The sequence below is a fragment of the Thunnus thynnus genome, chromosome 15 (genome assembly GCF_963924715.1).
Source record: "Thunnus thynnus chromosome 15, fThuThy2.1, whole genome shotgun sequence".
Classification (NCBI taxonomy): domain Eukaryota; kingdom Metazoa; phylum Chordata; class Actinopteri; order Scombriformes; family Scombridae; genus Thunnus; species Thunnus thynnus.
Window position 1 is genome coordinate 7016508 of NC_089531.1, and position 22971 is coordinate 7039478.

Genomic DNA, 22971 nt, shown 5'->3' on the forward strand with positions numbered 1-22971 from the left:
ACGTTTGAGAGTGATTTTTCAAGCAAAATTTCCAAACATTTGTTGGTTTCTGTTTCTTTATCTTTGGGTAGTGGACTGTTGGTCAGAGAAAACAAGTACTGTGAAGACGTCATTTCTCAGGCTCTACAAAATTACAAGGGGCTTTTTCCACATTTATTTTTAAACATTTTATAGATTAACAATCAAGAAAATAATCAGCATCTCATTAGTTGCAGCCCTAATGTGCTCAGATAGCAGGTACAGTTTGCATCATTATATTACAGACGCTAACCAGAGAGTCTGGTTAATGTTTACTTGGTGCACATTCCAGAAACATATACAGTTATATGAGCAAACACACTAATAACACAAAATATTCATAATTTCTAGAGCACAGACAGCCTTATATTGCTGGATGATGTTTTATGCTAAAACTATATACAAAAAAAATGGGGTCAGGGGAATTTGTATGTGTTTGTGTCTGACATCTTATTTGTACAGGAATTTTGCTTTTCTGAGTGGCAAACCTCTTAATGACCCTGTTACTGAATATTAAGTTTTTTCTCCATGGACAGCACAGCAAGAGCATTCAGGTAATCCTGTGTTGTGATGTTTCTCAGGAAGGGTTTGATCCTCTGTAAAGTAGAGAAGCACCTCTCTGATTTTGCAGTTGTCATGTGTGTGGTGATGTGAATCTTAAGAGGACTGACAGTCTGAGTCAACGTGCCGGGAAGGTTGTCAGTGCAGAGTCGGAGTGAGCAGAGTCAGTGCACCGCTGCAAGCCTTGAACTCATCGCTCTCATAGATCAGGGATTGTTCTGTTTTGAGCTTGGCCTTGTTCAACACGGGGTAGTTTTCCACTGTGGTTTCCAGCGCTGAATCCGAGAACAAGTCTCCTTGCAACAGAGCAGCACTGATGAGGTGCTTGGTGAAAGACAGCCACTCCCTAGCATGCCTCAAACCGGTATCACATACCTATGAAATGATACATTTTTTTTTAAAAAAACAGGGCAGTACACCTAGTGAACAGCAGAATTTCATTTTCACATCTCTCAGTCTAAATGTCATCAGTATCCTCTTACAAGAAGAGCCTGTTATTTTTTGACAAGAGAGGACAGCTTACTGCTTAATATCAGGAATGTGAAATAACCACATGTAAACATTTCTGTGTCTGCCTTCCTCAGCAGCTGTGTAAATGTACTGTAAATGTATAACTCTTATTATTACACAGGAATTGAAGAAGGCAGACGGTGAAATATAGCAACAGAAGGTAATTCTACACATTGATAAAATAAGTAAAAAAACACCTAATTGAGTGTCTTGTAAACAGAACTGTTACAGCTAACCTCTGTAGCCAACCAGATGTTCTCCTTGTCAAAAACTAACCTACTTTAGACATAAAATGAGTCCATCATTGTGCACCGTGTTTAATAAACTGTATCTACATTATCATCCTAAATGGATTTCCTGTTCACTGTCTTTAATATGTTGAAACAAGTATTTATGAGCCGCTCTAGTGTGTTCAGCCATGTATATTTATGTTTTTACAGACTGTTTAAGATTGAAACAATTTTCTCATAATAAGCATTTTCTCAGCCAGTGATGTTGTTATTATTTACCTGATCGTTTGCATGCTGTCGGTGAACCTCTGGATGATTCCTGTGTTGTAGACAGTTGATCTTCTTCTTCTACAGTCCACATGTGGCATGATCTTGTGAAACAACGCCAAGAAAAAGCAGAAATCATCCTCCAGCAATCTCACAAAGCCCCCGGGCTCTCCTGGACAGTTGGAGGATCAAAGCTACCAGAGTCTCTGATGATCTGGAAACACCACTGGAGGTCCTTGTGCTCATACAGTTTTAACAGCACAACTGTGGAAGTTCCACCGGGTTGTATAAGTTCCAGGAAGTCTGTGAGCCACCACTTGATCAAGCACGGTGTTTCCCTTGAATGACCAGAGAAAATGCAGCAAATCCACCATGGTCTTAAAAAAAAAAGTACTGATCCTGGGGATGTGTGAGGTTGCCTGCTGCATAATGAGGTTCAACTGATGCGCACAGCAGTGGGCGTAGTGTGCACTTCAGTAGACATCCTTTCCCGTACACTGTAATCCACATGTGGCTCCTCTCACCATGGCAGCTGTGTCATAGGCCTGGGTGATTAGTTTGCTCTCTTGTCCCTTAGGTATGATAGTGCTTAGCCTCTCCAACAGTGCTGTGATTGTGTCAGTGGTTGCAATCTGAAGAGGGATGAACTCAAAAAAAAAAAAAAAAAAAAAAAAAACGCTCTTGGATGTTGTCATGGATGCTGATGTATCATAGCACAAGCACCAACTGGCAGTGGGAGGAAATGTTGCCTCATCTGCCTGAATAGCATTTTTTACTTCCTCCAGAATGTAATCCGTATCTACATTATGTTTGTTTTGCAGTCTTTGAGGTGTCTTTGAAAGCGGTTTCTGTCTCAAAGGATCAGTGTGTAAGATTTGGTGGCATCTAGTGGAACGGATTCAGCAGAAATTGAATATTCATAAGTATGTTTTAATTAGTGTATAATCACCTGAAAATAAGAATTGTGTTTTTGTTACATTAGAATGAACTCTTTACATTTACAGAGGGGGTGGATCCCCTTCCACGGTCCAAGATCTATTAAACCCTTGAAAACTCCAGGGTTGTCTGAGGATTTAGTCTTATTGTGGCCGCGCAAATTCAACACAGATAAAATGTGTCTGTTCTTATCCACCTCTTGAGTAGTGATGTTAACTCTGCCTAGCTTGACCATATTCTCCATGTTTGCCCTTGTGCGGTCATGTTTCTTAATCTTCTCAGATAAATGTTTCATTTCAACTTCTGTAACAGTCCATGTTGTATCAGTCTCCACCATTTTAAAAAGTGAGCATGGGGAGCAAAATAGAAGCCTTGTGTATATATTTTACCTTTTTCTCTAGACTGTTGTCTGATTTTGATGTTGGTTGATTCTGGGCCAAGCTCTTTGACTTGTAGTTTCTGGATTTTGGAGGAGATCTTATTGAATTTGGGGGCACTTGAATCCTGTGTCTTGAGTCTTTCATCATTGTCAATAACGTCTGATGTCCCTACTCCACCACTGGCTCTGCTCGGCCCTTTAGGGAATAAATTAATAGCCCTTTAGGCATCAGATTCAAGGACGCTAATTGGCTAAATTTGTGTTGCTAAGCGATACTGAGAGAGAGGGCATGAACAGAAAGGTAATTTTCCCCCAAACATAATGATTTATATTTTATATATTACATGTTATTGTGCACACATATACTTAAAATAGGTAATTAATGCTTATTTTAAAAAGAAAAAGAAAAAAAAAAAAAAACACTTTCCACAGTGCTCTAGAGTCTGGATGTGACTCTACTTCCTGTTGGCGCTTGCAGTTCCAATAACACAGTCATTCACCTGTGAAGAGAGCAAATGCAAAACATTATATGTCAAAAATTCTAAATTTTAGGAAAATTACATTCAGATCTTCTTACATATAATTGATCAATTATAAGTAGAGTTGGCAATTCATTTTCTGTTGATTGAGTAATCGCTGCAGCTCTAAAAAGCAACCCATAATATCATAAGAGGTTAACTTTATGATGAAGTTCGCTTCATCTACTCTACCAGATCATGTCACAAATGAATGTCTTCATATCATCTTTTACCAGCCGTTTCATCAGGAAGGGAAACAGTCACAGAAGTTACTGACCTTGCTGGCAAACCTCAAAGAGTTGAGGGTCTCCTCAAAGCTGTCTGGCTCTGGAGCGATGTTCACAAACATCAGGCTGGAGAGAGAATGACAGAAACACAAGCAACATAAATACATGGAAAATAACTCAGAATGCCTTACTTCCTAAATAAGTTAACCTGTGTAAGAGTACGATCAGCAAAATAATATCTGCCATGCTCTGGCAAGCGATTTGGTATCATATGTAGACTTCTCTTGCAGTCAAGTTAGCAAATTTTGTCTCTAACTAACTGTGATCAGATGATTGAAAAGGGTAGTTTTCTGCCCTGAGCTTGAGTGACACAACATAACACAGTCTCTGAATAGTCCATTGTTGTCTTCAGCCAAACCTATGATGATGAAGAACTCACGTTTTGCTGTTGCCTCCCAGACATCCTTGCAGAAGGTAAGTAAGCTTGGAGTTCCTGTAGGGAATGTAGCTCTCCTGGAACACAAGCAAGATCAATTTGTGTCACAAATAAAATGAATATTGAAAAACTGAGAATTTAGATTTTTAGTATTTTGTCCTCCACAAACCCAGTGTGTAAATAAACATATTTTGTCCCTTCCATCCAGGGTCCAGCTTACCTTGTTGGCCAGCGCAGCAATAACGATGCCCAGGTTGGACAGGGAGCTGTTGATAGCAGTCATTTCTTTAAAGCGCTCCCCCTGACACTGACTCTTCGCCATTCGCTCACTGCCAGCCAGGTCCACCAGGCACAGAGTGGCTATATACACACACACACACACACACACACAAAACACCTTTATTAGAAAAAATGTGCGTTCCTCAAAATGTGGTGAGAGGCATAATAACATTAATTCAGAGTCATTAGACCAGAATTTTTCCTTTGAACTGATGGAAAATCAACCACTGATTTTTCATATTCTAAAAACACAAGTGAAGCCACATTTCTGAATCACACACTGGCACAATCAGTGGGATTTTACTCACATTTGCATTTGACATCCCGGCCAGCATTCACTCCCTCAATTTGCAGCTGGAAGACTGAGTGGGAGCGAGAGGAGCGGTCATTCTGGGCTGTCTGGGCAGTGGAGCGATTCTGATTGGCCAATGCAATCAAGCCCAGAACCTGGCAGGAGGAAAATAGACAGGAGAGGGAGATTTAAGAGCTGTTAAAATGACCTCAGCTTGACTTCTGATTGACCAAATCCAGTCCGGGATGTAGATTTATATCACTTAAATATGAAATCAATTACCTCAAGTCTGCTGAGAATGATGCTAATCTTAAATATTTTTTCAAACAAGTAAATCATGCTGCTGTACCTGATCCTCGTTGAAGACCTTTTCATAGGTGAGGTTGGTGATTGACACCTCATTGTTGCTTGACTTGCGGATCTCATGTTCTGGCCTCTTGCTGGCCTTTCCGGTGTAAAGAAGATCTCGCAGGGTCTCGTTGTAAATCTCAACAAAGCTGGCAGTGAAGGTGAACTGAGATAAAACAGAGAAATACCAATGTTTAATAAAAATGTTTTCCTCATCATATCTCCTCCACAAATACAAACATACTATATGCCACTGTACAGCATTAGTCTATAAACCCAAAATTGAGACTTAAATGTTTTATATCACAATCTTTAATTTATACAAAAAGCATTCAAAATTATGTATCTTAATTTTCCCCAGGATGTACTAGACAGTGATCATTTTGAATACCTAAACTTCCTGCTCTGTAGTCACATATGACATTACAAACTAACCTCCCAGCCTTGTGCTTCCAGCTTCTCTGCCGCTTTAAAGATTTGCTGCACAGCTCTGGGAATGACACCTCTGGTGTCATCAAACTCGTCTCCCTCCATGGTGTAGGTCTTTCCACTTCCTGTCTGGCCATAGGCGAAGCAGCAGACGTTGTAGCCATCCAGTGCTGACTGCACCAGGAGGGAAATCTCTTCAAACACCTGAAAACAAAATGCAACATTTGCCAAGAATGAGCTTTTGTTGTTGATAACAACTACAAGTACATGTATAAATAAAAAATACAGTTGGATTTTTTCATGAGAAAGATTCTGATATTGGGAATTGTGAACCATGTGTACGTTGTTTACCTCCTTCTGTGAAGCCTTCGGGTTGAAAACACGGTCAAAATTGAAGTTGTAATTCTTTTGAGTGTCTGCAGATCTGCCGGTGTGAGACTGAGAGGAAGAGAAAGCACTTTAGTCAGCTGGTTAGACTGTACATACATCAGGGAAACTCTGGGTTATATCTGCTACTATGGCCTGCAGGAAAAAAACTGGTTCCTTAACTACAAAACATGCCTTTGAGAGATTTGAGATTGACAGGATTCTCACCTCCTCTGTTTTGGCCAGTGTTATTGATGTGTTTTCACTGGCAAGGAGCTGGATGTGCTTGCTGAGGCCTCCACCCACCAGTGGGCGCACTCTGCAAAATACTCTGATATTGCCCTGCAAGAGGAAGATGATGGACAAAGCCCTTAGCAGTCTCAGAGAAGGATTAACAACACATGATTTCACAAGTACAAAAATAATCAAAGAAATAAACAAAAAAGGAAAGAACCAAGTTTTCACTGTTGTTTTCCCCCACTAGAACTAGAGGTAAGGTAACTGTTAACCCAGCCCATGAATCAACTGAGGATGTTGATCTGTTGCCCCAACTAGGAACTTGCCTTCAGCTCCTGGATCGTATTGTGGAGCCGCCGGCGCTCCATCTCGCCGGCATGAAGCTCATCCTTCTGTTCGGCCACAGTCTCTTTCAGAGAGCGAACGTCTTCTTCAGTGTCTCTGAGAGTTGTCTGCACACGGGCCAGAGTCGACTCCTGTACTGAAAACTTCATCTGGAGTGGGAAGAAGATTCAGGGTCATCAGGCAAAGTGTCAGTTTGTGCTCACCGTTTGCAAGACTGCAAGGCTACAGAAGTCCCTGATATATTTTACATTTTAAAATGACCTGAATTTATTGACTAGATTTTACTATTTCTATTAGGGTTTGGCACTGAAGATTGAGAGGTCAGCCAAATGGCATGTTTATGTAATGATACCACTTTGCCAAAACAACCAATATTAGCTTCTGTCCAGCAGCTGACTTCATACCTTGAGAGTCTGTAGCTCCGTCTCTTGGCTGTCTCTGAGAGTCTCCATGACCTTGTATTTTCCTTCTAAGTTGGAGAGCTCTTTTTGAAGATGGCTCTTATCACTGGATACTTTCTCCAACTCATCTTGGACTCCTGAGAGTGCCTGGAGCTCTTCCTCATATTCACTAAAATCACAAAATGAAAAGACATTTAATGGACTCCAAACAGACCAAATGAGATCAAATTATCAATAATAATCAAACAACACAAGATGGTAACAGTAAAATGTTTAGATTCATTGATTTTTTCCTTAAACAAAGAGTTTCACTGATAATATAATCTGGTCCTTGTACCTGATCTGGCTCTTCTGCCTCTCCAGCTCTCTCTCCATTTCCATAATTCTTGAGCGGGTCTGGGCCATCGAGCCTTTCAGAGCCTCGTTCTCCTGGTTGACAGTTTTGACCTTGCTCTGGTAGTTCTGGATCTTACCCTCCATGTCGCTGACCTTTCCCTTCAGGTCCCAGGGAGGCCGACGGGTACCCCCACCTGTACACAACATCACCATCAACAATCTGACAAAAGTGGAACACCTCTATTCAGAGTTCAGACTCTTCACCAGGTCATTAAAGAAGAAGCCTTTTATACAACTTTTTCCCCTTTGCAGGCTTTCTTAGTTGGTTAAAAATGAACAAATAAATACATAAGTCACTGCCCCCCTTCCTTTTAAAATGAAACAAAACCTCTAAATATTATTTGCAAGAAAGGCTAGTAGGCTTAAAGAGTTAAAGAATATTTCCACTTTCAACAGATAAATGTGAAAACGGCCTTTGAGTGTCAAACTGTGCACATACATCGTTCTGCACAGTGAAGCTCAAACAATAAACTGTAATGTCTGAGTGGAGGGGGACTTTATGGAACAAGATGCTTACCTGCTTTTGCACCTGTAGATGCAACAGTTTGTTTCATGTTGCCTCCCCTCGCTGCAGTTGAAGCCATAGACGGCTTCAGGACACCTGATGGAACAAGAAAGTGGTTCAGAACAAACAAAATGCAGAAAACATGAACAGACATGTTCATGTAATAACAGGATATTTTACTTTAATAATGACAACACCTTGTGTTTATGATGGACCCAAAGCACTTCTGGATTTTCTTGCTACCACTTGGTTAACTATGACTTGTAAAATGTCTACATTAAAATATTATGCCCAATCTAAACATAAACTGTGATGTTCAATCATTGCAGTATGTAAAAGTTTGTGAACACAAGGCCTGCAATACTGACATAAGAAAACATCCCAGCTTGTGTGTTTTCCACCATCAGCCAACAGACAGCTCATCTTACCTCTGGAAGGACCAACAGCCACAGTCGCAGCTCCTGAGCCTCGGACTGGCTTAGCTGTGTGAGGAACAAAGTGCGACAGAGAGAGGTTTATGTTTTGGCCAAATAAAACAAGATTATGGAACAGATGAACCACAATAAAGCTGACAATCTTGATAAATCTATGAGTTAAAAAAAACATTTGATTACACACAACAATAATAAAACCCTAAATTAATTCCTCAAATTCTTTCATACATAGTCTTGGAACACCCTGACATGTTGTATGAACATCAAGAGAAACTGCTGCACAACTTTACAGAGCACTAATCCAAGAAAATCCCAGTGAAAAAGGTTTCAGGTAAGTAACTTACAAAGAGGCGCCCGGGATGCTGCAACAAGAGGCCGCTTGGCACCAATGATTGTAGCTGCTGCCTGTGGTTTAACATGCTCCGGGTCCTTACGAAGCCTCTTCTGCAAACACAAAACACCACCACCGTAAACAAAGAGCAACAGTTCACCTTTTTGGGCTACAACATCTACTTTCCCCCTTGCACACCTATCATAGTAATGTTTTTTACAAATCAATTACTGGACTTTTTGGGTTAGTCCCATATTTGACTTGTGAAAATGCACCAACATGAACGCCTGACAACAGAATGTAATTCAATACACACAACTGTAAACTATTCTGTAGAGTTAAATCAACACCTCATGGACCCAGTGTCACCAAGAAGTATGCCTTTTATTTTACATTATATAATGCAGTATGTTCACTCATCATGTAATTGTGTCACATCCCTATACTTAGCAGTCATCAACATTACAGTCTACTTTGCCAAGAAAAGAACTGTTTTGCTGCCCAAAATCTAAAATATCTGGGGAAGTGACAGGCCAGTGTTTGTGAACCAGATAACAAAATCAAAACTGGCAGCAGAGTACAGATTTGTCTTCCCCTGCTTATCTATCCATCTTCACACTTCAGTGACTTTACAGTGAGTCATGCATTTATTACTTGAAGCAATATCTGACTTTTTTTTTTTATTGAGAGCAGCTTATAAAAACTGGCAGAGAATAGCTGGTGATGGAAACAGAGCTCATAAAATGAAAGATGTGGATGAATTTTAGTACAGACCTGAGCAGGCTGGAGGTCCTGACCGTTCTCCAAGCTGCTGCGGCTTGTGAGGACCCTCTTGCTGGGCATGACTGGCAAACGGGACATGTTCTGTTGAGGGAAAGTAACATGTATATTATGGTCAAAACAGACAACCACGGAAAAAAATCTCATCTTTCTTACTCTGTCTACTACTTACCAATATTTACTACTACTATTCATATTTATACTACTGTCTATAGTCTTTATATCTAATATATAGTGTGTACATCATATTCTTACCATACTTCGAGCTGTTTATAATAAGTCTGTATTACATTATGTACATAACACTGTACTTTACTGTTTCTTTTGCACTTCTGGCTAGATGCTAAACTGCATTTCGTTGTCTCAGTGCTTGTACTCTGTGCAATGACAATAAAGTTGAATCTAATCTAATCTAAAAAAAATGTTATGTTATGCATGTGACAGGATTGGTAATACTTGTTTAGTACGTTACTCTATTTCCAAAACGTCAAAGTGAAGTGACAGCGATTAATAACCTTTACATTCAGAGCCAGTGGCAGAGTGGCCAGGACAGGTGGTCATTTTGGGGTGGCACAGAAATTATTATATGAACATAAAAATATGTCTAACTAGAAAGTAAGGGGCTATATCAGGTACATAACTACATTATTTGGAATTCAGGCAGTGGTGGAATAAATCAAATAATATTCAGTGTATCCAACTTTTTTTGTCTTACCTGTGCAGGTAAAGTAAGAAGGAAGCTTACACTATAGGTACAAAGTACAAATGTTCCAAGTTACAGAGTATTACTACTGTATTAGAAGGTAATTAAAAGGAGTTTAAAAAAAAAAAAAAAAAAAATCAAAGTCTGATTACATTACATGTAACCAATAAATATAACCAACATAGACATAAAACCAAGAATTCTTGGTTCAGAATATGTCACATCTCAAAAAGCTGCAAAAACATTTGAAAGTAAGTCACAACAGCCCTTTGGTGAACCACTTTCAAGAGAAAAATGCCTAATTTCTGTGAGTAGATAAAACAAAAGCATACAATTACTGTTCCACTGTGACTGTTTTACAAGATCCAGTAATCAGACACCAGATTATTACATTTAATGTTGATGTATGTCTCATATATCAACACATAGCATTGGTGTTTTGCACATAGCAACCGTTGCTTCTTCCAACGTGGAGGACAAACAAACATTCTGTGAACGTTTTTGTTTGCTTAATCAGAGCAAACTATAAACATATCTAAAGTGAGTATCTATCGACTCAAACATAAAGCCATGAATGTATTAGATTTAAATTACCTGCGTTTAAAATATCAAGCGTTAAGTAACGTCCATGTTATAAATCACCAACGTTAGCTACCGTTAGCCAAGCTACAACGAAAGGTAACGTTAAATAACGTTAGCGAATTTTTCGTTGCATTTCTGGAACTATTATTTCCCCGGTACGAGGCTAAACGTGAGTTTCTGAGCAGCTTTTTTGCAATTTATGTTTCAACTCTGAAACCAAAATGATTATATTTGAATGAATGAAAATAATTACCTTAGTGAAGTTGAGTCTTTGCTCTGTATGTGTACACTCCTTCGTCTCCTGCCGTTTGAAATTTGAAATCGAACTGTTTTGGTGAGCGCTTCAGTCAAGGTGCTGTGATTGGTCGAGCCGGCGTAAACCCCGCCCCCATATTTATATGTGCTTGTTACGGCTTACAGTGTGTGCCGCATGGGCGGGATCAGAACCTCACACCAACAATATTTATTTGGTTTCTCATTCATGTTTTTTTTTAATGTCTTTTTTTTATCAAGTATTTTAAGATATATCTTCTTTCTTTGCTTCTATATCCTTTCTAATACCTAGGCAATTATTCTTGTGTTTGAAGTGACTGCAGGATCATTTGCATTATATCAACCACATTTTTTATTTTAAAGGTTTAGGTTGTCTTGTAGTGACACAAATCCCAATCACTGAATCATTTTGCACACTCAGCAGTGTTTGTGTCTCAGCAGTTGGGATGGGTGATGATGGTTAGATGTTTGAGTCACAGCAGATGGTGAGAGATTCACTATGCAATGCTGGAAAGCTTTATTAGATATGGTATGGCATCATGGTACGGCATCCTTACAGTCCAGTTAAAATGGAGTAATAGTGAAGGATATGATCTGATATGAAGAACAAATGGTTTGGACATGGGAAAAAGAAAAAGTGTCTGGAGTAAAATGGCTGAAAAACATAAGTCCCCTTTGAGTGAAGAGGTGAAGCTTGTGAGATAAACAGTACATTTCCATTTTTGAACCCAAAGTGTCACTCTCAAGTAAACTAGAGAGGGTTATGTCCATGTCTGAATGGAAAAGAGGAAGAGTTTCAGTTTAAAAATGTTTCCATTCCTTCGTGACAGCATATTTATGTAGTATTAATGGCAGAAATTTTCAATATGTATATTTTTTCATGTCCTTTGTATATTTGAATGGCTTACATCATACTTTCCTGGATCCCTTGTAACTGTTAGCTTTTGGAAACGAGAACAAATTGAGCAACTGAGACTTTAATTTTAATTTCAGTCTCTATGCTAATGCTATGACTCCTCCTCAAACAATATCATTGTTTGTGATTAATGAAATAAAATAGTTGATATTCCTCATGATTAAGTCACATAATAAGATCCAATCCATCCTTTTTCTAGCTGCTTATCCAGATCAGGTTCATGGTAGGAAAAGGGCAGGCAGAGCAACCCAGATAAAGATCCCCCGGTGCTTCCAGAGCAGCCGGGAGAGTCACACCAGCATTTGTGTGTATAATGTATGTTCTCCAACAATCAAGTTCTCTGATTAAACTGAAAATATGAAATTAACTTTGTCTCATGTATACATTAAACATAGTTGTATGGTGTAAATAAACATCAGTTCTTGGGTTTTTCTGTTTGATTTTTATTAGAAAACCATCAATATTTCTAGATGTTTTTAATGTAACGCAAATGGGTGACAATCAGTCAAATCAATCAAAAAAAATTTATACACAAAGTTGTTTCAGTGGAAGAAGGATGTAGAGAAGAAAAAGTGAGCATGACCTCCCTCCTGAGGCCCCAGTTCTGTAAGCCGATGGGGTTTGAGCTTTAGTGGTGCGGTTCTGTTGTATGAGGTACGTAAACTTTACATTAGCAGACCACCAAAATCTGTTTCTGAACAAATCTGAAGCAAGAAATAAGCAATCCGGTTGCTGAATCTTCACTCAGATCTACAAGACCTAAATGACTGCAACTAATAATTATGTTTTATGGTGACTATGCTGTGGTTAAGGTCTGGTTAGGTTAAGGCACAAAAAACGCCTTGTTTAGGGTTGGGGAAAGATCCTGGTTTGGGTTAAAATGATCAGTATTTCCTTAAGGTACTTCCTCAAACCCTTGTCATTATGGCAACAGTAAACACCACAACGACATCAATATGTTTTTTTAGAAATGTCCTGTCTCACAATTGGAAACATGACACTCGCAGTTGGAAACGGGAAGTGCACAGTGCAGCTGAGTCAACTTCTTGCCAGGGCAATAATATCTGCATGAGAGAGGTCTGAGAGGTTGAGGAGGGCGGTCTGAGGGGCCTGAGGGGCCTGAGGTGCTGCAGTTGGACCCTTTTGGTTTCTATCGTCCCGGAAGAGATATTGAGAGAGGGGGATGAACAGGAAGGTAATTTTCCCCCCAAGCATAATGAGTTATATTTTATATATTTTACATGTTATTGTACATTTTAAAACACACACATACTTAAAATAAGCAAACATTGTTTATTTCAAAAAAATGTTCATTTTAAAAAGAAAAAAATCAAAAAACACTTTCCACAGGGTTCTGTTGGCCAGCTGCCTCTGGATGTGACTCTACTTCCTGTTGGCACTTGCAGTTCCAATAACACAGTCATTCACCTGTGAAGAGAGCAAATGCAACACATTACATTCAGATCTTCAGATCTTATTACACTCTACAACATATCAGGAGTAAATTTGTTAAGATGTTCTGTAAAAATCATTTTCCTCAACCTGATTCATCTATTATCATCTTCAGTCTTCAAAAATGTCAATCACTGTTTCCCAAAACCCAAGATACAACCCAAAGTGTTTTGTTTTTGGCCGACCAACAGTCCACAACCCAAAGATATTCTGTTTACTGTCTTAGAAGACTAAAGAAAACAGAAATATTTGTATGTAAGAAGCTGGGACCAGACAATTTTGTCAATTTTTCTTGAAATCGACTAAAAACGATTAATCAATTATCAAAATAGTTGGCAATTCATTTTCTGTCAACTAATCGATGAATCACTGCAGCTCTACTTAATCTTACATAAAAGCTTTTTATGTTCTTTCATGGCCAAAAAAAATCATTATGACATTATGAGACAAGACATGATAACCTGACGCGTCAGATGGTTTGACAGGTGATTGGATGAACCATCTGTCTATCACAGTCTTATCTTGCGAGGCAGCTGGATTTGCAAGATCATGCGAGAATCCTTGTAAGACGCTGATTGATACGAACCAGAGGTGGTTCAGACACAAGCGCATAATTTGAAGTCTGACATGATGAATTCTCGCGTGATCTCATGAATCCAGCTTCCTCTCAAGGTAAAAGACATTATGGTTTGCTAAAAAAAAAGCAACCCATAATAAAAGCATTTCTCAAAAATAGAAAGTTAGCTTAAACTTAATTTAACATTATTATGTTACAAATTAATGTCTTCATATCATCTTTTACCAGACATTTCATCAAGAAAGGACATTAAACAGTCACAGAAGCCACTGACCTTGCTAGCAAACCTCAAGGAATTGAGGGTTTCTCCAAAACTGTCCGGCTCTGGAGCGATATTCACAAACATCAGGCTGGAGAGAGAAAAAGACAGAAACACAAGCAACATAAATAAATGAAAAATAACTCAGAATGCCTTACTTCCTAAATAAGTTAACCTGGGTAAGAATAAGATCAGCAAAATAATGTCTGCCATGCTTTGGCAAGTGATTTGGTATCATATGAAGGCTGACTTCTCTTGCAGTCAAATTAGGGAATGAATTTTGGTTCTAATCCCTTATATTTGTTTATCCTCTTATCAAACAAGTTGAACACAGCTTTGGATGGAGGGTATACAGACTGGGAGGCAGCAATGCCCTTCCCATGTCTAGTCTGCCAGACACCAGTTGAGTAGGCGGTCCTTCAATGTGGCCCAGGACACATACATGTTCGCACTGCTACAAGAATGAACCACATGCAGCCCAGACCATCTCCGAATGTGGTCTGAGTGATTGGATCTCAATACATCCGCAAGCTGTGCACTTGTGATCGGATCACCCCAGATGCATGTTAACACCAGATGTAAACAGGGCCTAGGTGACACAACATAACACAGTCTCTGAATAGTCCATTGTTGTCTTCAGCCAAAGCTATGTTGATAAAGAACTCACGTTTTGCTGTTGCCTCCCAGGCAGCCTTGCAGAAGGTAAGTGAGCTTAGAGTTCCTGTAGGGGATGTGGCTCTCCTGAAACACAAGCAAGATCCATTTGTGTCACAAATAAAATTAAAACTGAAAAATGGAAAATTTTGATTTTTAGTATTTTGTCCTCCACAAACCCAGTGTGTAAATAAACATATTTAAGGCTTTTCAGACTCTGAGTTTTGTCCCTTCCATCCAGGCTCCAGCTTACCTTGTTGGCCAGCGCGGCAATAACGATGCCCAGGTTGGAGAGGGAGCTGTTGATAGCAGTCATTTCTTTAAAGCGCTCCCCCTGACACTGACTCTTTGCCATTCGCTCACTGCCAGCCAGGTCCACCAGGCACAGAGTGGCTACACACACACACACACACACACACACAAAACACCTTTATTAGAAAAAATGTGCAAGTTTAACAAAATAAACATACACAACAAAATCAGTTTGTAAAAAGAGCACATACTGTATTACATATGCAGAAACGCTCCTCAAAATGTGGTAAGAGGCACAATAACATTAATTCAGAGTCATTAGACCAGAATTTTTCCTTTGAACTGATGGAAAATCAACCACTGATTTTTCATATTCTAAAAACACAAGTGAAGCCACATTTCTGAATCAGACACCGGCACAATCAGTGGGATTTTACTCACATTTGCATTTGACATCCCTGCCAGCATTCACTCCCTCAATTTGCAGCTGGAAGACTGAGTGGGAGCGAGAGGAGCGGTCATTCTGGGCTGTCTGGGCAGTGGAGCGATTCTGATTGGCCAATGCAATCAAGCCCAGAACCTGGCAGGAGGAGGAGAGACAGGAGAGGGAGATTTAGAGGGATGTAGATTTTTTTACTTAAAAAAGAAATGAATTACCTTAGCTCTGCTGAGAATGATTCCAATCTTTAATATTTTTTTAAACAAGTAAATCATGCTGCTGTACCTGATCCTCGTTGGACACCTTTTCATAGGTGAGGTTGGTGATTGACACATCATTGTTGCTTGACTTGCGGATCTCATGCTCTGGCCTCTTGCTGGCCTTTCCGGTGTAAAGGAGGTCTCGCAGGGTCTCATTGTAAATCTCAACAAAGCTGGCAGTGAAGGTGAACTGAGATAAAACAGAGAAATTCCAATATTTAATAAAAATGTTTCCCACAAATACAAACATACTATATGCCACAGCACGTACATGTACAGCTTTAGTCTACAGTCTATAAAAATAATTAATTCAACACCAAAAAGAATTACCAAGTAACAAACATATTTAAGACCTATAAACCAAAATGGAGACTTAAATGTTTTAACTAGATCATTTATAGCATATAGCATCAATTTATACCATAGACTGTAACATATAATGGACGCAAGCACCGTGACGTCACCCATTGGTTGGTGGACTCCCAGTTTGAAGCCTCGAGTTTGGCATTTTGACCGTCACCATCTTGGATTTGTGGAGCCAAAAGTTATCATATTGGGACGAGAGGGTGGAGCTAACCCTAACACTAGCTGCTAGCTTGGTTAGCACAGTGCATTTACAGTCTATGGTTAACTGTGATAATGCTAATTTTTGCTAGCAAAAAATAGGTTTAAAACCATTACAACAAAATGTATTTACTGGAAAAACAGAACATCTGACTCCTTGGAGGGTCTTTTAATACAACCAAATGCTGAACAAGACTTTTCAGGCAACCAAAATGTTACAATTAACTTCCATGAACTGAAAACACACTGAAATAGCAGTAGCTACGCCTATACTCTTTCAATCTGGAGGTTGCGCCATGGTTACGTTACCATCAATGTTGTTGCCGTGGTAGCAACTTGTCAATCACTAGGTAGCCATCCGCTGAAGCATACCATGATTTATTGTCTATTTTATTCTAAATGGGACCATAATTTACAAAATGAACATCATGCTGTATTGAAGAAGGTTTAAAACGAGAAATTGAGACCATAAACTCATTAGGAAACTGTTCACTAAATCATGTGAGGAGAGGGGTCATTTTCCCACAGCCACATTCTTGATTTATACAAAAAAATTTTATACAAAAAGCATTAAAAATTATGTATCTTAATTTTCCTCAGGATGTACTAGACAGTCATCATTTTGAATACCTCTACCTCACACTCTTTATTCACATGCATGACATTACAAACTAACCTCCCAGCCTTGTGCTTCCAGCTTCTCTGCTGCTTTAAATATTTGCTGCACAGCTCTGGGAATGACACCTCTGGTGTCATCAAACTCGTCTCCCTCCATGGTGTAGGTCTTTCCACTTCCTGTCTGGCCATAGGCGAAGCAGCAGACGTTGTAGCCATCCAGTGCTGACTGCACCAGGAGGGAGATCTCTTCAAACACCTGAAAACAAAACGCAACGTTCGCCAAGAATGAGCTTTTGTTGTGGATACTACAAGTATACATTTTTAAAAACACAGTTGGATTTATTCATGAGAACTTGAAAATTCTGATATTGGGAATTGTGAACCATGTGTACGTTGTTTACCTCCTTCTGTGAAGCCTGCGGGCTGAAAACACGGTCAAAACTGAAGTTGTAATTCTTCTGAGTGTCTGCAGTTCTGCCGGTGTGAGACTGAGAGGAAGAGAAAGCACTTTAGTCAGCTGGTTAGACTGTACATACATCAGGGAAACTCTGGGTTATATCTGCTACTATGGCCTGCAGGAAAACTGGTTCCTGAACTACAAAACATGCCTTTGAGAGATTTGAGACCGACAGGATTCTCACCTCCTCTGTTTTGGCCAGTGTTATTGATTTGTTATCATTGTCAAGGAGCTGGATGTGTGCGCTGTGGCCTCCATCCACCAGTGGGCGCACTCTGCAAAATACTCTGATATTGCCCTGCAAGAGGAAGATGATGGACAAAGCCCTTAGCAGTCTGAGAGAAGGATTAACAACACATTATTTCACAAGCACAAAAAGAATCAAAGAAATAAACAAAAAAGGAAAGAACCAAGTTTTCACCAATGTTTACCCCACTAGAACTAGAGGTAAGGTAACTGTTAACCCAGCCCATAAATCAACTGAAAGGCCTTTGAGGGTGTTGATCTGTTGCCCCAACTAGGAACTTGCCTTCAGCTCCTGGATCGTGTTGTGGAGCCGCCGGCGCTCCATCTCGCCGGCATGAAGCTCGTCCTTCTGTTCGGCCACAGTTTCTTTTAGAGAGCGAACATCTTCCTCTGCATCCCTGAGGGTTGTCTGCACGCGGGTCAGAGTTGACTCCTGTACTGAAAGCTTCATCTGGAGTGGAAAGAAGAGTTGAATATAAATGTCCAACCTTCAGACGTGCAAAATTGCAAGGATACATAAGGCACCGAGACAGGTCTTGGACTTCAAAGCTTTGAAGGTCACTTTTTAGGGGTCATCTTTTTTCTATATTATTAATTAAATAGTGTCTCTACATGATCTTAATGTTTGAAACATTTTTAAGTTTTATGTTCTTTGTATTACAATGCCCCCTTGTGGACTTGATGAATTGTGAGTTTGGACACGCCTGTTAACCACAAGTTTTCAGCCAAAGATACCAAAACAAAACAAAAAGAACTCAACAACTTCAAATCTAATCTTTTCCTTTAAAAATCAGCCCATTATACTTTACATTTTAAAATAACCTGAATTTCTATCAGGGTTTGGTTTAGAACATAAAGTTCCGGTGAAATGGAAGTTAAAGTGTCTTTAACTTCAACAGAATTCTTGAAACAGAATATTTGACCAGTGTACAGTTACGAGAGGGATTTAAATCAAATCCTTTGCATTTGACTGGACTCTTAAAAAGTGGGCTGAGCTCAGCATTTAGCATGATACAAAGCTGCAGAGAGAAACAGAGCTACAGTTGGCTCCACACACACCTCCTTCACCTTACCTCACCCTCGACATATATTTGGCATATAACAAGAGATAAATGAATAATTAACACAGGAACACAGGATTTAAACCGGGACAATGTATTTTTCATTTCATGGGGCCATTAAGATTGAGAGGTCAGCCAAATGGCATGTTTATGTGATGATACCACATTGCCAAAACAACCAATATTAGCTTCTGTCCAGCAGCTGACTTCATACCTTGAGAGTTTGCAGCTCCGTCTCTTGGCTGTCTCTGAGAGTCTCCATGACCTTGTATTTTCCGTCTAAGTTGGAGAGCTCTTTTTGAAGATGGCTCTTATCACTGGATACTTTCTCCAATTCATCTTGGACTCCTGAGAGTGCCTGGAGCTCTTCCTCATATTCACTAAAATCACAAAATGAAAAGACATTTAATGGACTCCAAACAGACCAAATAAGATCAAATTATAAATAATAATCAAACAATACAAGATGGTAACAGTAAAATGTTTAGATTCAATTAATTTTTCCTTAAACAAAGAGTTTCACTGATAATATAATCTGGTCCTTGTACCTGATCTGGCTCTTCTGCCTCTCCAGCTCTCTCTCCATTTCCATAATTCTTGAGCGGGTCTGGGCCATCGAGCCTTTCAGAGCCTCGTTCTCCTGGTTGACAGTTTTGACCTTGCTCTGGTAGTTCTGGATCTTACCCTCCATGTCGCTGACCTTTCCCTTCAGGTCCCATGGAGCCCGGCGGGTGCCCCCACCTGTACACAACATCACCATCAACAATCTGACAAAAGTGGAACACCTCTATTCAGAGTTCAGACTCTTCACCAGGTCATTATAGAAGAAGCCTTTTATACAGCCTTTTCCCCTTTGCAGGATTTCTTAGTTTGGTTAAAAATGAACAAACAAATAAATCACTGCTCCAAAAAACATTTTTGAGTGGAGGGGGACTTTAAGGAACAAGATGCTTACCTGCTTTTGTGCCTGTAGATGCAACAGTTTGTTTCATGTTGCCTCCCCTCGCTGCAGTTGAAGCCATAGACGGCTTCAGGACACCTGATGGAACAAGAAAGTGGTTCAGAACAATGCAGAAAACATGAACAGACATGTTCATAACAGGAAATTTTTACCTTAATAATAATACCTTGTGGTTATGTTGGACCCAAAGCACTTCTTGTAAAATGTCTACATTAAAATATTATGCCCAATCTAAACATAAACTGTGATGCTCCATCATTGCTGCATGTAACAGTTTGTGAACACAAGGCCTGCAATACTGACATAAGAAAACATCCCAGCTTGTGTGTTTTCCACCATCAGCCAACAGACAGCTCATCTTACCTCTGGAAGGACCAACAGCCACAGTCGCAGCTCCTGAACCTCGGACCGGCTTAGCTGTGTGAGGATAAAAGTGCGACAGAGAGAGGTTTATGTTTTGTCCAAATAAGACAAGATTATGGAACAGATGAACCACAATAAAGCTGACAATCTTGATAAATCTATGAGTTAAAAAAATATTTGATTACACACAACAATAATAAAACCCTAAATTATTGCCTCAAATTCTTTCATACATAATCTTGGAACACCCTGACATGTTGTGTGAACATCTAGAGAAACTGCTGCACAACTTTACAGAGCACTAATCCAAGAAAATCCCATTGAAAAAGGTTTCAGGTAAGTAACTTACAAAGAGGCGCCCGGGATGCTGCAACAGGAGGCCGCTTGCCACCAATGATTGTAGCTGCCGCCTGTGGTTTAACATGCTGTGGGTCCTTACGGAGCTTCTTCTGCAAACACAAAACACCACCATCGTAAACAAAGAGCAACAATTCACCTTTTTGGGCTACAACATTTACTTTTTCTTCGCACACGATCATAGTACCGTTTTTTTGTTGTTGTTTTTTTTTACAAATCAATTACTGGGCTCTTTGGGTTAATCCCAAACTATACTGTAGAGTTAAACTCATGGTCCCAGCCGCAACAAGTTATGTTGTATGTTCATGTAATTGTGCCACATCCCTATACTTAACAGTATTTGAAATTACAATGTACTTCATTGCAGAGAAAAGAAGTCTTTTGCTGTCTAAAATCTAAAATATCTGGGGAAGTGACGGGCCATTGATTGGTTGCTGGAATTAGTGAACCAGATAACAAAATCAAAACTGGCAGCAGAGTACAGATTTGTCTTCCTCTGGTTATCTATCCAACCTCACACTTCAGTGACTTTATAGTGAGTCATGCATTTATTACTTGTAGCAATATCTGACATTTTTATTGAGAGCCGCTTGAGGTGCAGCAGCAAGATAAAACGGGCAGAGAATGGCTGGTGATGGAAACAGAGCTCATGAAATGAGAGATGTGGATGCATTTTAGTACAGACCTGAGCAGGCTGGAGGTCCTGACTGTTCTCCGAGCTGCTGCTGCTTGTAAGGACCCTCTTGCTAGTCATGACTGGCAAGCGGGACATATTCTGTTGAGGGGAGGTAACAGGTAAGTTATGATCAAAACAGACAAAGAAATCTCATCTACACTGATGGCTATCAAACTAACTAATCACGATCAGAGATTACAGATCTCGAAAGGATTAGATTACGCTAACACTACCATTGATCCAGATAAAGTTGACTAACGTTACGTTATTTCAAACGACAATGACTGGATATATAGCACGTTAAGTGCTGTATAAGAACCCTTACACTCAGAGCAAACAACAAACATACCTAACGTTAGTATCTATTGATTCAAACATAAAATTAGTCATATATGAATGTATTAGATTTGAATTACCTGAGTGTAAAGTACCAAGCGTTAAGTAACGCCCATGTTATAGATCACCAACGTTAGCTACCGTTAGCTAAGCTAATTACTGCGTAAGGTAAACAACGAATTTTACGTTACATTTCTGGAACTATTGTTCTCCCGGTACTAAACGTGAGTTTCTGGGCAGCTTTTTTTGCAATTCCGGTTAAAAATTTGAGACCAGCAAAATGATTAAATTTGAATTAATAACAACAATTACCTGAGCTGTGGCTGAGTCGTAGCTCGAGATATCTCCAGTCCTCCGTCTCCGGCCGTTTGAAATTTGAAATTGAACTGTTTTGGTGGGCGCTTCAGAGAAGCTGCCGTGATTGGCTGAGCCAGCCTAAACCCCACCCCCGTGTGCATGTGTGCTTGTTACGGTTTACGGAGTGTGCCGCTTGGGCGGGATTGCCATCGCTCGTACAAATCCGCCTCTGGCAAATTTAAAATCCGGTCGATGACCTCATATAGGACCAAACTAATAATATTTGTGCGGTTCTCATTCATTTTTAAAAATTGTGGGGGTTTTTTTAGAAAGTATTTTAAAATATATATTCCTTTACCACCGTGTGCTTTCTTATACCTATTTACACAATTCTTCTATGAGCATTTTATTTTTTATTCACTTTGGAATAATTACATTACCTGAATGTTGTATTGTAGTGTAATAACTAATTATTCATTGAAACAAGATACAATATGCTTCAAAAAACATTTTTTTTAAAAATCAGATCAGAAAGTATTACAAAAGAGACTAATCAAAGAATAAAACGAATAAAATTAATAATAAATGCAATTATTTTGGAGTCAGAAGTGACTGCAGGATCATTTGTATAATATCAACCACATTTTTTGAAAACGTAATTACAAATATTGCAATATTCTTTATTTTAAAGGCTTAGGTTGTCCAGCAGTGACCCTAATCCCAATCACTGCATCATTTTGCACACTCAGCAGTGTTTGTGTTTCTGTAGTTGGGATGGTTGGTGATGGTTAGATGTTTGAGTGACAGCAGATAATCTACAATACTGAGAGATTCACTATGCAATGCAGTGTGGGTAATTTGCAATCCAACAAACACAGTTATTCTATTTTAAAGTCAAACTGGTCTCATTTAATTTTGCTGTTAAGATGTTAAAACCACAATGTTTCTGCTGAAACACACTCACGTACTGCCTCATTTCTTCCCTGACACAACCTCATGTATATATCTTTGTTTGATAGACTATTAAAAATCTATTTCAGCAAAATTCAATTTGTCAAAACATCTTTTATTGTAGGGGCTCTTCCCTTATCTGCATGGTTGTAGTTTCCTTTTAAATATCGTACACTACTTTCCAGTTTTTTTTTTAGCTACTGTGGAACAAAACATATTCAACTTGTGCTGCTGACTTATGCGATTTACAAATCACAGGAGGCAGATTTTGTCTAAAGGGAAGAAATAAAATAAAAATATAACTGTGCAGAAGAAACATTACTGATCTGTACAACTGTCTCACGTTACAACCTGACAGGGCTTTCTCTTATCATCCTCAATCAACAAAAACAAGACAACCTCAGTCTTGGATTTCACCAGCTCAGTCCAAATTGATCAAAATTATGAATTCTCATCAATACCACGCAGCCCGGATTGGAATAAAATAAATCA

At 39.3% G+C, this 22971-nt stretch overlaps 2 protein-coding genes across 2 annotated transcripts; both read right to left on the reverse strand.

Annotated features, from left to right (window-relative positions):
- Nucleotides 1–1620: 1620 nt before the first annotated feature.
- LOC137198370 (carboxy-terminal kinesin 2-like) lies at nt 1621–10857 on the reverse strand. Its single transcript, XM_067612147.1, has 17 exons — nt 10764–10857; nt 9220–9309; nt 8459–8558; nt 8109–8162; nt 7693–7776; nt 7117–7309; nt 6783–6948; nt 6360–6527; nt 6025–6138; nt 5782–5868; nt 5437–5634; nt 5003–5167; nt 4670–4808; nt 4303–4442; nt 4086–4159; nt 3697–3772; nt 1621–3401 (listed from the first exon to the last, which is right to left on the reverse strand). Exons 2-17 carry the CDS (start codon nt 9304–9306, stop codon nt 3357–3359), a joined length of 1890 nt encoding a protein of 629 aa, XP_067468248.1. The 5' UTR covers nt 9307–9309; nt 10764–10857; the 3' UTR covers nt 1621–3356.
- Nucleotides 10858–12972: 2115 nt separating this feature from the next.
- On the reverse strand, nt 12973–21652 carry kifc1 (kinesin family member C1). The gene is made up of 17 exons (XM_067612146.1): nt 21544–21652; nt 20905–20994; nt 20212–20311; nt 19863–19916; nt 19494–19577; nt 19087–19279; nt 18753–18918; nt 17761–17928; nt 17416–17529; nt 17176–17262; nt 16833–17030; nt 15618–15782; nt 15335–15473; nt 14895–15034; nt 14655–14728; nt 14003–14078; nt 12973–13127 (listed from the first exon to the last, which is right to left on the reverse strand). Exons 2-17 carry the CDS (start codon nt 20989–20991, stop codon nt 13083–13085), a joined length of 1890 nt encoding a protein of 629 aa, XP_067468247.1. The 5' UTR covers nt 20992–20994; nt 21544–21652; the 3' UTR covers nt 12973–13082.
- Nucleotides 21653–22971: the final 1319 nt, after the last annotated feature.

Excerpts from the sequence above, each read along its gene's own strand:
- kifc1 (XM_067612146.1), bottom strand. The coding sequence starts at position 20,991 with ATGTCCCGCTTGCCAGTCATGACTAGCAAGAGGGTCCTTACAAGCAGC. Across the intron at positions 20,312-20,904 it reads AGGACCTCCAGCCTGCTCAG|AAGAAGCTCCGTAAGGACCC; the intron begins GTCTGTACTAAA and ends TTGTGTTTGCAG. Across the intron at positions 15,474-15,617 it reads AGGTGTCCAACGAGGATCAG|GTTCTGGGCTTGATTGCATT; the intron begins GTACAGCAGCAT and ends TCCTCCTGCCAG.
- LOC137198370 (XM_067612147.1), bottom strand. The coding sequence starts at position 9,306 with ATGTCCCGTTTGCCAGTCATGCCCAGCAAGAGGGTCCTCACAAGCCGC. Across the intron at positions 8,163-8,458 it reads AGCATCCCGGGCGCCTCTTT|CTAAGCCAGTCCGAGGCTCA; the intron begins GTAAGTTACTTA and ends TTCCTCACACAG. Across the intron at positions 7,777-8,108 it reads GGCTGTTGGTCCTTCCAGAG|GTGTCCTGAAGCCGTCTATG; the intron begins GTAAGATGAGCT and ends TTGTTCCATCAG.